We start from the raw sequence: 18,365 nt of genomic DNA on the forward strand, positions 1-18,365 counted from the left end.
AATGGGCTTTGCAATCTGCGGTGAGGAAATATTCTTCCTCCCAAATCTGAAAACAGGATGTGTGCAACTTAACCACAGTCTCTGCCACCACCATCTTTCAGCTATAGATGTAGCTCACCCAGTGCAACCTTGCCCCAGATACTGTCTGTATTCAGTAGATTTACACAAGTCATGGATCATTGGGTCACCCCCCACCCCGTCATTCCTCCCCTGGCCCACCTTCAACCCTGCACTCTCACTTCTTGCCACCAGTCCCCTCTATAGTGGAATCACTGTGAATTGGGCCTTCCAGAGCTAAATTGCAGAGAGGTCAAAAGGATTTCATCCCTGAGAGACTACCTGAAAAATAATAATGACCATCAATAGGGAAGTCCAGTACATTGACAACCTAGCTGAAAATGTCACACAATTAAAAAACAAAACAAGAAATTGTGTCTATCTAGATGATGTACATGTATTTAATCCAATAATGTGCTGTTTGGTTTGATATGCTTCAGTTTGTGTAATAGATGGGTAGTATTCTGAATTCAAATCAAGCTCAAGTTTACTTTTCAAGCTTCCTCTCTAAAAAAAATCCTTATGAATGCTTTCCATTGGCTTCCTGTTGGGCAACTCCCCTTCTAAATGTAAGTTAACCAGAAAGGGAAGATGAACTTGTTTTTTTAAAAACCTTACAGCCCTCATTTTTAAGCTCTTCTCTGCAATATGAACCCTAAAGGCTCAAAACGCAGAAGGGAAATGAAAAGCCAAACTTTTAAAATCTTATATTTTTAAGACAATCGAGTGATTTTTCGTGCAGATTTTTAAATGCTTGAGGTTGGCAATACTGCCATTTTCCTTACTAGCAGACAGCAAAATGTAACTCAATCTCTGTAACAGTAGTCACCAAATATCAACCCAATTTCCATGACCAATCTCTCTGAGATGCTGAATGCCCTCAACTTTCACTGAAGTCAATGGGAGTTCAGAGCATTCATCACTTCCTGGTATCAGGGACCTAGTTATGAAAAATATCCACCATTATAGCTATCAGTTCACCACAACCACATCAACAGATGTTCTTCTAACAAGAAATTTTTCCTTTTCTGAAGATACTTCCTTCAAATGGGAGAGATACAGCAACACCAGCTCTCTCCTGAACAATTATACTAAAACCTTACCGGCTTCATTTTCTTCTGGTCACCACCTCTCTTTTCATTCTTTTTAGAAGCATCATATGTGGCAGGATTGATACACCATAAGCATTCTGTCCATTTGCCATAGATCACAGAGAGCTTCTTCTTGCTATTTATAGAGGAAAGGAGACTTATTTTTGTTGCCCAATTTCTATAACTTCCTAGCCTAAATTAAAATCAGCATGACTTAATCCAGATTACATTAAGGTTTTCCTGTTTCTTTTTTTTCCCTGATTACTACAAACTTCTGGGAAGTTTGTCAGAACATAAATGCAAAGATGAACATTTCAGTTTATCCCAACATTTAGGGTATTCAGTTCTGTGCTTTGAATGCTCCCTCACTATTTAGCCATCAGTCTTGTGCTTGTTAAACTGATTATAGAAGCAATGAAGCTGATATTGTAGTGTATAAAGACCAAGAGCTATAGAACAGGTTGCATTTGGGGAATACAGCTGTTAGCATTTTTTGGTTAATATTTTTAAATGAAGACTAGAAGTCATAATACATTACTAAGGAAAGGACACAGTCAGCAATTGTATTATTCTCTCTGTTGTCTCTGGATACCTCTCCTTTAAATCAAGATTGCTGCACTAAAGTCCAAGGTGCAAATGGCATTAAAGCTTTGCTAATAGTGACTGAAATGCTCACTCTAAAACCAGTAAGTGTAATGCTCACCCCGAAAATAGAAATGAATGAGAACGGGAGGAGTCTGTACCAATGTAAAAATTTAGCAGTCATGTTGAACATGTGTCAGTCCAACAAGCTAGTGCTATAAAGAAAGTACTAGATGCCCATATAGTATAAGACAGACAGACTTTCCACTTACTTTTTGTCCTGAACGTGACCCTCTACTCTGTGAAGCTCTTTCCCAAACAGTCCACATGGTTTAAAATTAAGGATACATTTATCTCCAGTACTGTAAAGGGAACAAGCGTACCATTTAGAAAGCCAGCATCTAAATGTCTGAAGTGCAGTGTTCACTAACGTATTTACTTTGCTAAAATGAAACTAACACTATTTAATGAAATCACTTAGACCTGTGTTTAATATTAGATATCAGGTAGTAAAAGCCACTAGATTATTGGAAGTCCTTGTTGCTCTTTTTTATTCTAAGACAGGCATAAAAGGTAACACTGAGAGCTTGTTAAAACCAAAGGAAGGCTTTAATGGGTGATCTCTGCATAAAGTGTGCATATAAAACTCACCGGAGTCATTGGGAGTCAAAAGGAAAAGGAATATAGGACTGTCCCTTAGCCAGGGTATTTCTTATTATATCACTATCAATACCCTGATGGTGAGCTAATCACATGAAGTTGACAAAGCTACTAAAGGTAGCTCACATTGTAAATGTGCACTCAAGTGCTACTGCCAAACTACATTACAGCCAGACATCAAGCCAGGATTCCTGGACTAAATTCCGGAAACTGAAATAACCGTGGCCATTATTGACTAGCGGGATGGTGATTTATGATGTGTATGTGTTAAACATAATTCACTGCAGAGCCATTAAATGGCAATTCACTATCAACTGTAGGGGGTTTGAACCGGTGACCTGGAGTTGAAAGATTCTGTATCCCATCCAGTCTTCTGCATAATCATGTGTTATCACTGTTTTGATATTTGTTTCAAACACAAAAAACTACTTAACCAGTTCAGAATAAATAAATAATTTAGACAGTTTTCAGCAGATCAACAGGAGATAACATTTTGGACCTAGGAGACCCATTACAAAGGGGAAGGCTTTTGGAGCTGTGATTATCATTTATCAGTCTCTAGAATGGCCAATGCTCATAGCTTCATAATAAGTAATATTACCTGTGATTTACAATTTCTATTGTTCCATACTGTTCTATCCACAGTTTACCTATAATTATGTTATGTACACAACAGGTTGGGTTTGTCCACGTGTAAGCTTCATTATGTCTGTGAAAGAAGCCAGAAAAGTGAAGTCAGATGCCATGAAACTAAATCCACTTCTTGAACTAAAGATAGAAAGTGAAACAGCATTAAACTCTAATTTGCCCTGAATCTTGTAGTGGGGTGGAACACTTAGTACCCCACTGAACAGTATCTACTTAGCTTTATTTTATTTTATTTTTTTAAAGTATACGGACTTTCTTTGTAACCAAGGCAGTGTGTTCTATCTGAATCTCACTAGACATTAATAAGTGATTTAAAAAAAAAAAAAGAGAAAGAGGAAATTGCCTATGGAATCATCTACAAATGTGTGCCCTTTGATAACATTGCTACTGATGCCCTGCTCTGGAGCACATCAAGACATTTTAAATATTTTAATTTGTCCTTTTAAAGTTGTGAGAGAATCTGATGCTCACACAAGGGTTTTGACTGACAGTCCTAGACACTGAAGTCTATTCAGCCACAGGAAGCCACACTGTAACCTTCCCCAAGTAGCCCCACCACAGGCCACAGCCATGACCCAGAGAGACCACTTTGAAAGACAAGAAAGTAGTTCCCTCTTCATGACTATTTAATATGAACATCTCTGCTGAGGCTGCCATCAAGGATACTGGTCACGACCAGTTTTGATAGAGACACGGACACCTCTCCACTGGGAACTAGGCAGACCAACCCACTCAGATTGATAGGTTTTCACACACGCATCTGATGCTAAATGCTTTTGGGCCTAGTTTCAGAGATGTGGAAGTCAATGGGCTCTGCAGGTGCAGACTACCAGTTTGGGGGGAGGGGGAAGGGGAGACACATCAAGCCCTTAATCTTAAGAGAGTTCCGGGGGAATGAACTGAAAAAAAAAAATTGCAATCTTCCCCCGCAAAAAAAAGAAAGAAAAAAAAAAAAGAAAAAAAGCCCTCACAACATGGAGGAACCCTTGAGGCCTGCACCTGCTTTCACAGAAGTCAGTAGGAGTTGTGTCATTAGTCACTAGAGCTCATACCTCCCTGATTCTACAAGCTATGTAATTACTGACACCAGAAAAATAACCTTCTTGTGTAGGCCTTATACTTGAATAGAATGCCAGCTCATTATCTGAAAAGAGATTTTTGTCACTGAGTCCATGACACTATTTTCAGTCTTTTTTAACTATGTTCACAATCTAATTTAATCCTTAATTCCATTTTTCCACTTCATCCCTATTTTTTTTTTTTTACTACCGAGTTACTCTGAAGAAAAAAATCCTAGCACTAAAATTCTCAGCTTAGTTTTGTATCAAACATGCTCTGTAGCACCAACTTTACAAAGACAGTATTTGTTGACTCAAGTCCTCCACCCCCCCAAAAAAAAGTTTCTAAAAATGGTCAAACTGTTAATCTGTCAACAACTGGATTCCTATTTTCACTGGCTTGGCCAAGTCATATTTCTGCTATGAAGTCATCTTTTATCCCTCTTTCAACACTGATGAAGCAAATATTGTCTGGATTCAGCACTGTAAGCAATTAAGACATTTTAATAATATTGTAAGTCAAACTTTTCTCTCTCAATTCTGTTTATACAGAGAATACAAGAAAATTGTTTTTTGATATAATGGCAGCAAGAGCAAACAATTAAAGCACCAACCACTTTGTAACCTTCACCTTATATCAAGAAGTGACTGAACAAAACTTTGCTTAATGTATCTGAGTGGTCTGTCATTTTCCAGTACTGCATAGACACAGCCTTAAAGTTTGACTCCTTTAGCGATGGGGAAGTGACAAACTGCCTCCCCCTGAACTTTAGAACAATAGTTGCATTTTCATATAAGGCTCACGTGGCATAAGAAATTAGAGCACTTTAATATTTCTATTCATCCTGCGGTTTTTGGGATGGCAACATTTGTATGGTCCACAAATATAACAAGTTGAAGCAGCACTCACCTGTCCTAGTTTACCACTTGAAATGTAATTTAATATTGGGGTTAGTGAAAGGTGGCTGCTAATCAAACTACGGATGTTTTGAAAGTGCAGTCATGACTAACACAAAAGCAGCATGTATGTTTACTTACAATGTAGTTTATTAAACACATTTGTTTCTAATGAATTCTTGCCCAGTACTGCTGGTATGCTTACAGATCTAGTTAGATCAATAGAGACTCTAGTGTGTTCACAGGAGAAGTACAGCATTGAACAGTTCAGAATCCTAAAAAACCTTGAAGTGAATGGCACAAAACCTCAACTTGCTTTTTGATTGATCAAACCACAAGAGGTTAATGAAACACTTTTCTGAATAAAGGCAATTTTTCCATTACGAGCTTTTATTTTGGTTGAATATTTGTAGTCTGCATTTAAAAATGTATTAAAATAATTTATCTACATACCAAGGAATTGGGGTATAGAGGCAAACTGCCCAATTACTCTGTTTTCATCACAACACAGTTCAGATACCAAGCAGCTCATGTTTTATATTCCCCAGAAAGATCAGCTATCATAGCATCGAGTTACAGTTAGACAAGAATCTCCAATAGAAGTGAACCTGTTATAAGGTAAGCAAGTCACCACCTTATTAAAACCAAATGTCTATTTAAAGGTTTCACAAAAGCAGCAGATTTCAGAACCACTTCTCTAAATTTACATCTGTAGAAGAGCTCTTATGAAACCACCTCAAAGTGCTCAGTTCCAGAATGACTTTTACTTCACTACCACCCTGAGTACCACTCATTAATTCCTTACCGAAAAGTCTAGGGAGGATTTTTAATTTAATTATAGCTCGGCCATGCTACAAAACAACTTATGAAATCACTTGCTTCGTAAGATATGCTCTCAGTCAGACATGAGCCTGGGAGTAACCTGGAAATAGAGATTTGGTTTCAATAAAGGGGCCTCTGTACACAAGTACGCGAGTCGTGTCTAACGGTAGGTAGAAATTTACCTGAATTCCTGGGGTTTACCATGGCATACAGTATCTGTTCTGGAGAAGTTATATATAGTTTACACATACACACTGTTGACATTATCAAAACCACCTGGGGTATTTAGAGGCAAAATTCCCAATGAAATTAACGTGGCATCGATTATCTCAGCGAAAGTATTTTTAGTTCTCTTTTTTTCAGGCACCTAACAATATTTAAAGAACAAGTAATTTTAAATAGCATTTGGTTTCAAGAAATGCCAGTTGCCTTTGAATAAAATCAGGCCAAATTGTTACAGCTGCAAGACCATGGCATTCTTCCAACAAAGCCCTGGAATTAACCGATGAGCAATAGCCCATGCTTAAATCCCTAGTATCCCCTCCTTCCACCCACTCCAAGAAAAGTTTCATAATTAGTTGAATACTTCTTCAAGGCAGTCATGGCCCAGATATATATATTATGGTCCTTTAGAGCATTTACTATATTTTAATATAGTTAAGGGATATATGTCCAACAGAGAAAAAAGGTTTTGGTTATACTTACTTTAGAAGCTCCAAAGTAATTGTTCCACGGGGCTCTGCTTCTACACTCTTCCCCCAGAACTTTAATTTGGGGTAGATTGATCCATGAAAAACAAAGTCCTTATTGAGGCCTTCAGAATAAAATGCACTAACAGGTGGGTGGTGACTGACCTGTTCAGATATCAACCTAAATCCTAAATCCTCCCTAGGCAGGGGGAAAAAAAGAAAAAAAAAAAGTTAGGTAGTCAACATTTATCAAGAAGGAACTTATTAAAATTGCAATAAAAGTCAGATCACACTTTTTTTTAAAAACGTGTCTGAGGATTTTTAGACCAAACCTGAACTCAGATCCCATCATCTCCATAGTGAATGTAGGGGATCAATAAATGCTTACACACGTTCCCCACCATGAAAACTACATCACAAACTGAACACTATCAACCCGGGAATGCATATGAAGTAATTTCACTTGGGCAACTCCTGGCAATTCCAAAGCTTGCTGGGCAACAGTAGTCCACTTCTGGGAAATTGGGTTCAAATATGATTTACAGGACAATTGACCAGATGAAAGGGTCTCAATCTACTCTCACATTATGTCATCAATAAGGCACTTGCTACAATAATTAAGAGTCTCTGGCAGGAGTGGCTCTCGGGAAGAATAGAATATACACTTCACTGCCCTTGTACAATTCAGAAAATATGAGTCTACAGATAGAAATAAAGTTCTTATTCTAAAAATCACTATCTTTTCAGATTCCATATTGATCACTGGGGTTTTCAGCCAATCGTGGCTATAGAGTTTAGATATATGACTGGTCAGAGTGAACTGATTTTATCTTAGGGAATACACTATTTTCCAATTTGCCATGAAGTCAGTTTAAATCACTGACCACCAACCATCCCTCCTCCTGAACGACATTTAAAAGAATTCAGTGTCACCTGATTAATTCATACGTTTCTCCTAGCAGAGGGTTAAATGGTTTGCCAGTTCTCTCCCACTGCGAAGCTACTGCAGAAACTGCAAACGCAGCTACAGCCTGTAAACAAACACAGCAGGATGCAGTCTTCAGAGAGAGCTCCAGTGAAAAATGTGCTATAGCAATTTTTAAAAACCCTCTATGTTCAGGAACTCTACCAACTTCTTCTTGTACCCCTGAGGTTCCCCCCTTTCTCCACATGCACCCAAACACAAGAGTGTGTCATTTTTTAAATCAGCCAGAGCAGTTGCTGTGTGCTTCTTAAGGTTAACACATTCTCAGATCCTGACAGACCCAAACTAGGAATAATGATCTATAAGTAATACGTGTGTGCACGCGCGCGAGATGATGAATATTTCACTCCCAAAAAGCAATCATTTTCTCTGACAAACTTTTCCAGATCACACTGAGTACTCTCTGTTCCTTTTCACGCAGCTCTAAGAAAGACCTGGACTGTTCCTTTCTGCCCATCTTCCCCTTCTTTTGCCCAGTGACTGTAAAGTAGAATCTAGTTTAACATAACAGCAGCTAGGTATCATTTCCAATGTCACTACGGAGAGGTCATTTTCACCAGTGTACCTTGCAAAGCAGCACAGTTTTTATTTTGTTATATTTAATAATCCTGCTGCCAGGTATAAAGGACAACTGTAGCATCACACAGATTGGGCCTAAACTGTATGTATGTATTTATCATACACAGTTTACCACGTGCTTCTTGTTCTCTACATTTCATTTAAGTAGAAATAGAGTTCCAGAGTAACACCTAAACCCTGATGTACACTAGTTCAGGTCCACCATCAACAAGTCTTTTAGCATGTGACTAACCAGATACTTACTCCACTCACTCCAAGGTATGTAGGGTTTGGGGTGGGAGGGAAGAATGGGAAATAAAGTCTGTCTCCACCACACCACTCTTAAAAACTCTCAAAATGCCAGTTAGCAAATGGATTTGTTTGAGGCTGTTCAAAGCCATAATCGGATCTTCACTAAAAATAGTGGGGTTTGTGCAATTTTAAAAACAGCGATTAAAAAGGTGAGGGGCCTGTTCAGTTCCTGACTGTACTCTCCTCCTCTTCCACCCACTGCAGTGACCCCTGCAACCATCTCAAGGTGATGTACAGACCTACTGCAGGGGTGTTCCTCCTCCATAGCATCTGGTATTGGCCACTGTCAGAGACAAGAGACTGAACTAGATGGACCACAAGTCTGATCCTTTAGGGCAATTCTTGTATTTCCTATAACCAGTCCACAGAGTGCCATACCCATCTCTCATCAGATGGGATGTCATCTTAAAGAGAGACTTTGAGGACACGAGGAATCCTTTCTAAAGCCAAAGAGGAGATGGAAAATGTCACTTGCCTGCATTCTTTCCAGGGGGTTCGCATGACTGCTAGCTTTATGAATGAGGTATATGTGTTCCATGTATTCTGTTATCCGCTGGAGGAAGCTCAGTGGCTCATTGAAGACAATAGGCATTGTAATTTTAGACAGCTCCTAGATGATAAAAGGAGAAGTCATTCCCTTTGACACACTTCTAGGTTACCAACAGGCCAGAACAAGTTTCCAAGATGATCTCTGCGGTGGGTTGGCAATAGTGGTCTTCACTGACACACGACAGGGCCAGCTCAGACCCCTGGTTCTGGTCACTAAGTACCAGGGCTGGAAGGGATTAGAAGTACAGCAGAGGCCTACTGAGTATTGATAAAGGACTCCACATGGAGTCTTATCTAGAACTGCAGCCAAGAAAAGATGGTAACTGCAACTCAATGCCTTGTGATGGTGCAGAAGAGATTAAACTTTCCTTCCAACAGATGATGCATTAGCCAGTCATTCATAGCATAATGAACTGGATCCCTTGAAAAATCATCACTGATCATCTAAACAGTATTATTGCTGTAACCACCAACACATTCGCTACTGTACTTTGAAACACCTTCAAGTTTGTGGAGGGAACAGGATTGAAGAGGTTTTCACAAATTTTAAGTGATCCTATTTGTATCAGTGCCCTACAAACAAGGCTAAACCGTGTTTCTTATTCTACCTCCTAGTTAGAGCCGAGCAAATCATTGATTTTTCTCTTCGGTGGCCAAACTTTTTTGGTTCGGCTCATTTCAAACAAAAAAAATTTTTCCCCTGATTTTTTCCTCAATGAAACGAAAATGGGAAAAAAAAAATGGTTTAGAAAATGTTGAATCAAAACGATTCACTAAATTGGAGTTGAATTCGCAGATAGTTTCGGTGCCCTGAAAAATGCATTTTTCAGATAATTTAGTATTCGCCAAATAAGTTTCACCCTGCTCTACCGCTGATATGAAGAGACCCATTGCTTGAGCTTCAAACAAGCAGATGTATCAGGCCCCAGGCTCTTTTGCTATCCAATGCCTCTTTCTAGCCAAACAAAGACAGGCCATTTTTGAAAAAAGGTGCATCGATAAGACAGGGATTCTCTCCTCCCATTAAGATGCAAGCACTGCAATAAATGACTGCAAATTTTTGAAAGGATTAAAGAAAATGTTAGTGACTGACCATTAAGATTGGAGACCAAGTGTCCTTTACATTGGTATCTACTGCTAATTAGAGTTCTTTAATTCTTAGTGTCAACAATAATCAGGTGACCCAATTCAGATCATGCCCACTAGCCTGAGTTTACACCATGAACTCTCTCAATAGAGAAACAGGACATAGGATAGATTACAAATTCCCTTATTCTGTCATTCAGTTGAAAGTGAAATTTCCTGGTGTATCACATCCCTTTAAGCTATGTGAAAGCCAAAATAAAGCCCCAAATTATTATATTTTGACAACTGTTGTAATGACAAATAGAGCTATGTAATTTTATATTCTTCAACCCACGTTTGAAGAATATACCGGTAAGTTTGAAGAAGTCTTTTAGGGCATTACTTGTAAAATGGTAAGAAATTATCAGTTCGACATACGCAACTACTGGGTCAGATAATGAAAATATTTCTTTAATGAATCTTTTCAAGCCAATATGAACAGCTCTGACAAAATGTCAAATACTATATTATTCAAAACTGTGTTTATCAATCCTCAGTTTACTAAAGGACACTAAGATTAAAAGTCAGAAGTTAAAAAGAGTTCTGACAAATTGTTAACACCATCTTACCTTACAGAGAATTGTAAAATTTTTAAATTTATGCTGCTTACTTTTGGCATTTCTCAGCTTGAGCAATAAAACTAGTCAATTTCACTCAGCAGAATACTCCACTGTTTGAGTGCCTTTGGTTTTGCATTTTTGTACTTCCAAACTTAATCTTCCTCCCTTTAAGAAACATTTTACTAAGAATGCTGGGGAATCAAAGCTGGGTCTCTTCTGACTGCAGAGAATGACTTACCAGTCCAATGCATTTTTTTAATATACTCCACACACTGAAATCACTCCTAGAAAACATCGGTGCAGGTAATGATGTTCTGTAGGGTGAAAAAGCCATTAGAATAATTAACAAATATCTTATGTATAACAAATTTTTCATCTACAGATCTCAAAGCATCTTACAAAGGAAGGTAAGCCTCACATTGCAGAAGAGGCAAGGGAGGCAGGGAGGTGTAGTGACTTACCAAAGGTCACGCAGTGACCAAGGTGGGAGTAGAACTCCGGTATTCTGCCTTGCAGCACATTGAACTATTCAGTGAACTAAGTAGCCTCCTTAGCTAGTATATTTTACGTGTAACATGTACACCCACCACACAAACAGAATCCTCCTATCAAACACACCAAAGAACAGACTGTGTTCCCTTAAAGTCCCTCCCCTTAAAGCAGGATGATCCAGGCAGGAGAGAAAGGGAAGGGATGGGACCCAATGATAATGCGTTCAGTTACCAGGTTAATGAACATGCTACAAATACCAGGAAACTATGCCCTGATTAACAGAATAAATTAGATTCCACCTTTCACAGGGTCAAGTCATCCCCACCCCCTTCCATAGAAAGACCTGCAGAAGATCTCTGAGAAAGTCTCCATGAAGATCCCCAGATCCTTCATATTGTCCTGCAGCCCCCCCCCATAATTCCCAGAGATCAATGGGATGCCCCACATCTCCGCAATGAGTAAGTTCCCTGGAGGACACCTCCCCTCCCCAAACCCTGGCAACACAACTCCAATGAAGAACCACTAATCAGACACACCTCAAAATCACAGCAACCTCCACATCAGGAGAGAATTGAGACAGCACTACAATGTAGGACTGTAGCATCTTTTCTAGGTATCCCTGACTGGGCCAGCTAAAAGGTAACATAAATCCTCCCTAGCCAGCACAGCTACCACCCCCTTGCCCAGAATGGATCCTGGTGCCTTTTTGGGGGGGGGTGGGGGGAGAAGAGAGGGGAAGAGGATGGAATGCTGCTGCAGGCACATCTGACCTGACTTCCAGAAAGTAGCATACGTGGCTCAGGCATGGACCTTGAGAAGGGGACAATCAAAGCCATTATTATAGGGCTGAAGTGCTACTCTGACAAAGCTCTGGAGTCTGTCAATTTTTATTTTCTTATAAGGGATGATGAGTAAGAGGGACGCATACGGAGGATCCAGTCTGCCTAATGGAAAGGCTCTTGTACCAACTGGTTACAATCAGGCAAAGTGCTCTGTGAAATGCTGCACTTGAGCCAAGAAGTTAAGCTTTTGAAAGGCAGCTATTTAAAAGGGTCAAAGGATTTCCTTCTCCTTCCTCAACAACCACCTGCAGGATGGGGGAATGCAAATGTATGCCAACACCTATTGTGTGTATTGATTTTAAGGCTACTTGGGGCAAATGGGGATGGGGAGCGGTCCGGGATAGTCAATTCGAACACAGGAGAGCAAACTTGTTTCCAGAGCCGTGCGGGGAAAGGGAGATCTCTCTCTGGACACAAAAGGAAGGGGGTGACCAGGAAATGGTCAGAGAGGGGACTGGTTTCAAGAGATGCAAGACTTTCTTTTCTCTGTAACTAAGCTAAGGGGCACCCCTTCCTCACTGGGCTTTGTATAACATACCTCATCTGAATACACTGCAAACAGTTTATTTTGTTTTATTAAATTTAAAGACAGACTTATTGGATAATTTCACACAGACCACCCCAACGATACCTATCAGCGCTTCTACATAGAGGTTCTGATAACTAAGTGCCTAACATTCCACCCAGTCTTGATCAACAGGCATGCCCAGAGGTGTCCTCTTCCACTGGGATGTGTTGCAAAGGGCTGAGGTCAGACGCACACAAGGGGAGAAAACCAAAGATGCCAAGAGTTGGCAGCAGTGCAGGTGACAGATTCTCTATAAAAACAGACACTGTGATTAGCATCTGTCAGAGATAGTGTATGGCAAAATCCTACAATATCCTTGAAAAATTTATTGTATTAAATGTATGTATTACTGTGGGCTTGGATTGTATGCAACTTCTCTAGGTGGGAGATGTGACAGATGTAAGACCTGGGAGTTGAAAAGCCTATACTGAAAATGTGCCAGACAAGTATGGACTTTTGGGACAATAAAGGGTAAGTGGATTTCTTGGGGAATCCCTAGGGAGAAGTTAATGCAAAGTCCCTAACTCTGGTGATGCAAAAAGCCAGCCTTTCAAAACTATGTACTAAAGAAAGGGCCATTGTCTGCTGATTACCTATTACAGAAGGCCAAGATCAAAGACTGAAGCTGTATAAAGCAGCAGCTAATCTGTCCAGTCTGAGTTTTTGTTCGGATCCAAGACGGATATGAACTTGTAATGATGGGAAAACCCAGCTGTGGGTTTTGAAGGACTAACCTATCAGAGCCCTAGGTTGGAATTGGGGGTGACCTCTGGTAAGTTTTTTAGCAGGCCTGTAGGAATGTTTGTTGTTTTATTATGTTTTCTCTGTAATGCTTAAGAATAAAAAAGTGCTTGCTTAGAAGAAGCTGTGTGGTAACTTGTAAGGGCAGGCAATACACTGGTCATAGCCTTAACAGAGAAAGAAATGTGCAGACATAGGCCTGTTTAGGCAGTCTGGCTCGCTGGGGATATCACAGTGTAAGGCAGGGAGCCGTGCAGCCTTAAAATCCCCAGTCAGAAGGGAGTGAGATGCAGGTCTCCGCACAAGTGAGGTGACAGCTGGGAGCCAGGAACCTTTAAGCACGTGCCCTCAAGCAACCACATAAGGGTAAAAGACAGGTACAGTTACCCTGAAATTGCAACTGCATCTACTGGATAGGTTGCCTTTACCGGTTAGCATGCACTCTGACATACCTACCTGTGTTTCTTAATTCCATTCTCATGAAGCTGCCTCTCTCCATTATGTTTTCCAGTCCTATTGCTTTGGGGTGGATCCAGATCAAGCATTTCTGCAACTTTATGATTTGTTTCTGAAAAGTCTCCTGAAGAATTGTCGGAATCGAAGCCTGTATACAACAAGTACAGGTCAATAACTTTCTCAAGAACTTCAGGACTCGACATACAGTACCTGCTTATACTGCACACCTGTTAGTAATAAACTAGCAGTAAATACACTTACCTTAAAAACCTAGACATACACAATGCATTTTACTACGTAATATCACCAAGTCCAGAACCTTTGTTATATGATCTAGTTTCCAAGAGCATACAGAGCCAAGTATCACTTTAGTATCAAGCCCCCACAACCAATTTTTTCATCCTACCAAACATAATACTGTGAATTGCTCAATAGCTTCTAATCTGATTAAGTCTATGGCCTTCCCTACTTCAGAGCTGCAATTTAAGTGCAATTATAATAATTTTGTTCAACTACATGATTTTGCATGTCCTGCCTTAAGTGCAGGGGACTGGACTAGATGACCTCTCGAGATCCCTTCCAGTCCTACTCTTCTATGATTCTACTTTGTCATAGGTCTTCTAAAAGTGAAGATGACCTATTTATACAAACAGTTTTATTACTAAGAGACAATAGAGAAACAGACATTGCTAAGTCAGAGTGAACTGGCACATACATAATGGAGTTTTAAGTCTATTGTGTACAGTTTCTTTATAAAATGAAATGATACAAAGAAAAATGCTGAAATAAGGAATACACCATTTTTTTAAATCTAGTAAGATGACATGAAAACAAGAAAAGCATAGCTCAGAGAACATTGTTTGGATGGCTGACGGGCTGGTAGCATCAGGGAGCTGACACCCAGTTATGCACAAGCAAGTCTCTCTCTCGCTAAAAGCAGGGGGTAACAAGTGACTCACAGACCTAGTTCTGGGCACCCTGAGAACCATCACACCATACTGGAACGGAAATTGACCAGATTCCCCAATATGTGTTCCCACCTCACGCCCAACCTCTATGAATAAGCATGCGACCTCTTTGGTGCCATCCACATCTATTACCAGGGGGCATATCCTCAGCTGTGGCTCAAGAGGTCTCATACTGCAGGAGTGAATCCACTAACAAACACACACAATTTGCAGCAATATTTCACAAATTCAGGGTATATAGGATGCTGTGATGTAACGATTTTGAAAGAGTGCTTAAAGAAGTGCAATGAAGCAGTGTAAATTATACAGGGTCTTTTTAAAGACTTTTTAGAGTTGGCTCTAAATTGTGAGATTGGGAAAAGCAGGTGCTCTAATAATGGGGAGGGGGGAAATCTGGAAGTTGATCTCCATTTTACAGGGAAATAACAAAAAATGAAGGCACTTTAGGTGCATCCATTGATCCATACTCTACAAACGCAAGTCAGATAAAAACACCCAAAATAGAACTCCTGAATTTGCATGACAGCCTGTTCTACAGGATGTTTGCCAGCAGAAATGCTTCACCTATCCAGACTTTTACTTCCTTCAACTCACTAACTGATATTTAGGGCATCAGTATTAACAGAACCTCACACACATCCCAAATGCTTTCAAGATTAAAGCATCTGTCTTTTTCGGTGACTAGAAGAGCACACTTAACTGATCAAGCGTCCTTCTCCAGTTAGGGCCACCAGACCAGGAGCTCATTGGGGATGAAAACCAATCATGAAAACTAGAACCCATGCATCACCCCGTCTCCTTTCACCAGTCATGTGGTCTAGGATTAAAAAACCTGCATGGAGGAGTCAGCCAGAGACACAAGTTGGCAGGAGCAGCTGCAGAAGCAGTGCACTGATGCCAGAGTGCTTTTTGTAATTTTCCCCCTTGGCCTTCTCTCCCCTATGCCGAGTGGCTATTCATTCCTACCCTCTCTCATGTTCCCCCTCCCTCTTTTGTCTCTTTTAGGTAACACAACTCCACCCACAAAATTTAAACAACAACAACAACAACGGAACTAATATGACACTGGAAAGCTTCACTCTGCTTATATGAGAAAGAGTCCCATTAACTTTAGATCAGGCTTTCGGAATAAGAATCAGGTTATGACAAGGATAATTCAGCTTTTAACTTGCTGAGTTTAGTCCAACAAGGGGTTTAAATACTAATAAACTAAGGGAGAGCTATTATTTTGATATTATTAAAGCAGAAGTTGTATTTTTAGCTCCCGTGAAGTGCTTTCATTCTATTAGTGAAATTCCTTTCAGAAAGCTATACAATTCTGAAACAAAAAATTACATTCCCAGCATGCTAATTTTAAGCAATCTCAGAAGCAGAGGGAAGTATCGGTGGTGTGATATTATAATTAGCATAAGGCACAGAGGATGAGGTCACTCATTAATACCTTCTGTTACACCCCAATCTCTCAGGTGTGTCATTACATAATTACAAACTCATCCCAATGGGATTTAACACTTAACTGGGAACAATAATAGATGTAATATACAGATGATTAAAATAAACACTACTTTGGAACACCTGTCTTGAACACATGCTTATCATTAGCCAGTCCACAGTAAAAGGGACATTCATTTATAATAAAAAAGTGTAGTTAAATCTCATGGAATACTATCATTCTTACCAGCTACTTCCAATGAGTTAAACATGCCTTTAAAAAAACCCTGAAAGCTCCATAAAAGGCTGAGTCAGTCTACAAGGGTATGATTATCAGACAAGCATCTCACGGTGGAATTATAACCTTTGATTGTGCCTAGAACCTTGCAATTTCTTTGAGGGAATAATTATTTCAGAATAACTGAAAAAGTGTCCCAGTGTCTACATACCAATCATTCTATTTCACCTCAGTAAATGAGTCACTCATGCTGTTCTCATACGTCAACATGTATTTAGTTCAGATGGAAAGGGTGATTACACACAGAACAAAATATAATTTCATCCGGTCATCATCAATGACTATACAATACCAAAACAAATATATTCAAATTCTGAGGACAGGCAAAAAACCTTCAACCCCAACTCCGGTAGAACTTATCTTAAATACATCAGAAATAGGTAAATCTGCTCTGTTAGGAGCTTATTTTCACTTAATTTTATCTACATTTTAAAATAGGAAGCTCAGGTAGGTAATCACTAAATATGGCAACGACTCCACGTGCACATTCTAAGCCAGTTCTCAGAAGCTGTTAAGGTTATCTAATGCAAGTCAGCTGAGAAAGTTTTACAATTGTTAGCCAAATTTTGTCTCTGCATGTAATTTTGAATTTTAAAAAGGGAGTAGAAGACTCTGTAGGACTGCTTAGGAAAGCTAAAAATGGCTTTTTAAAAAAATCCAGAACAGGTTGCTGAGAGGGGAATGATAAACAACATTTGAGTGGGACTTTTTGAAAGAATAAGGTCTTCTAGGAATCAGGGGGTAGCCGTGTTAGTCTGTATCTACAAAAACAACAAGGAGTCTAGTGGCACCTTAAAGACTAACAGATTTATTTGGGCATAAGCTTTCATGAGTAAAAACCTCACTTCTTCGGATGCATAAAGAAAGCTTATGCCCAAATAAATCGGTTAGTCTTTAAGGTGCCACCAGACTCCTTGTTGTTTTTGTCTTCTAGGAAATCTCTCTTCTTTGGACATCACTAAGTAATGCCTCCAAAATATAGAGGCATTCACCAGATAAAGATTAGTTACAGGATAGTCACACTGTAGTAAAAAAGGTCTGAGGTATAAACCACCTGTGGGGTTTCAGAGGGGAAAAAATAAGAAGATTGTGAAGGCAGCAGTGGCAAAGTATCAACGTAATCCTCCAACACAACTCCCAAACTATATGTTTTAAAGGTGAACCAAAATGCTTTTTAAAAAAGTACAGATCCAAAATCATTCACACAACATATATTCAGACGTGGTCATAAATTAATCCATTTCAAGAGTTTAATGAAAAATGACTTACCAGTGATTCTGTTTTTCGTAGTTCTCTTCTTCCCCATCCTGCAAAGGAAAATCAGCCCATTCAAACTATGCTATACCTCTACCTAACAGGAAGCAAGGAGGCAAAGTATTCCATGAGTCACAGAGTATATACGACATAAGACCTCCCCTTTTATCAGTCGTCAGCTTCCTGAGCTTAAACTCCAGGTACTAGTCACTAGACAGGAAGAAAATCAAATTCATGATGTAACCTATCAAGAGCCTACAGACCTAGAGAGGGCAGGTGGGAGAGAACCTGAATGGCAGACCACGATAAATACAATTTATGGTAATTGCATTTTGTCAGATGTCACCACTCCCCCATCCTTGGAAAGAAAACCAGTTTTTACAGACTGCGGTTGTATTGAGCCACTTTCAACAGGAGGCAGGGCTTACCTTTCACAAGACAATTTGAACACACAATCAGAGGCAGAAAGTGCTGATATAGTCAGATCCAGATGGTAAGAACCATGAATTAACCAGCAACTGAACAGCTAATGCTTCAGTTCCTCCTCCCCCCAAGAGACATGACCCAAGTTGAACAATAATTAACAGTAAGAGGGGAAGAGCAACCTACTCAGGTGCATCCCAGGCTGAGAGATTAGTGTTTCCACGACAGCTGAAGGAGATTTCATGGTATTCAGGATTAACCCTTGGAACAAAGGTAAGAGCCCATCAACAAGACCATTT

General features: G+C 39.7%; 1 protein-coding gene across 4 annotated transcripts in view; it reads right to left on the reverse strand.

Moving 5' to 3' along the window:
• Positions 1–18,365, reverse strand: part of OSBPL2 (oxysterol binding protein like 2) — a 55,754-nt gene that overhangs the window by 11,783 nt on the left and 25,606 nt on the right. For 3 of the 4 annotated variants that reach the window (XM_034786594.1, XM_034786592.1, XM_034786593.1), the window contains 8 exons: positions 13,693–13,840; positions 10,832–10,907; positions 8,835–8,969; positions 7,438–7,535; positions 6,521–6,703; positions 2,992–3,099; positions 2,003–2,092; positions 1,161–1,284 (listed from right to left, as the gene is read on the reverse strand). In XM_034786594.1, the coding sequence (XP_034642485.1) occupies positions 1,161–1,284; positions 2,003–2,092; positions 2,992–3,099; positions 6,521–6,703; positions 7,438–7,535; positions 8,835–8,969; positions 10,832–10,907; positions 13,693–13,840 (962 nt within the window). Of the gene's footprint in view, positions 1–1,160; positions 1,285–2,002; positions 2,093–2,991; positions 3,100–6,520; positions 6,704–7,437; positions 7,536–8,834; positions 8,970–10,831; positions 10,908–13,692; positions 13,841–17,658; positions 17,697–18,365 lie in introns of all 4 variants that reach the window. The other variant, XM_034786595.1, reaches the window with a different exon arrangement.

The sequence above is a fragment of the Trachemys scripta genome, chromosome 12, assembly GCF_013100865.1.
Source record: "Trachemys scripta elegans isolate TJP31775 chromosome 12, CAS_Tse_1.0, whole genome shotgun sequence".
Taxonomy (NCBI): domain Eukaryota; kingdom Metazoa; phylum Chordata; order Testudines; family Emydidae; genus Trachemys; species Trachemys scripta.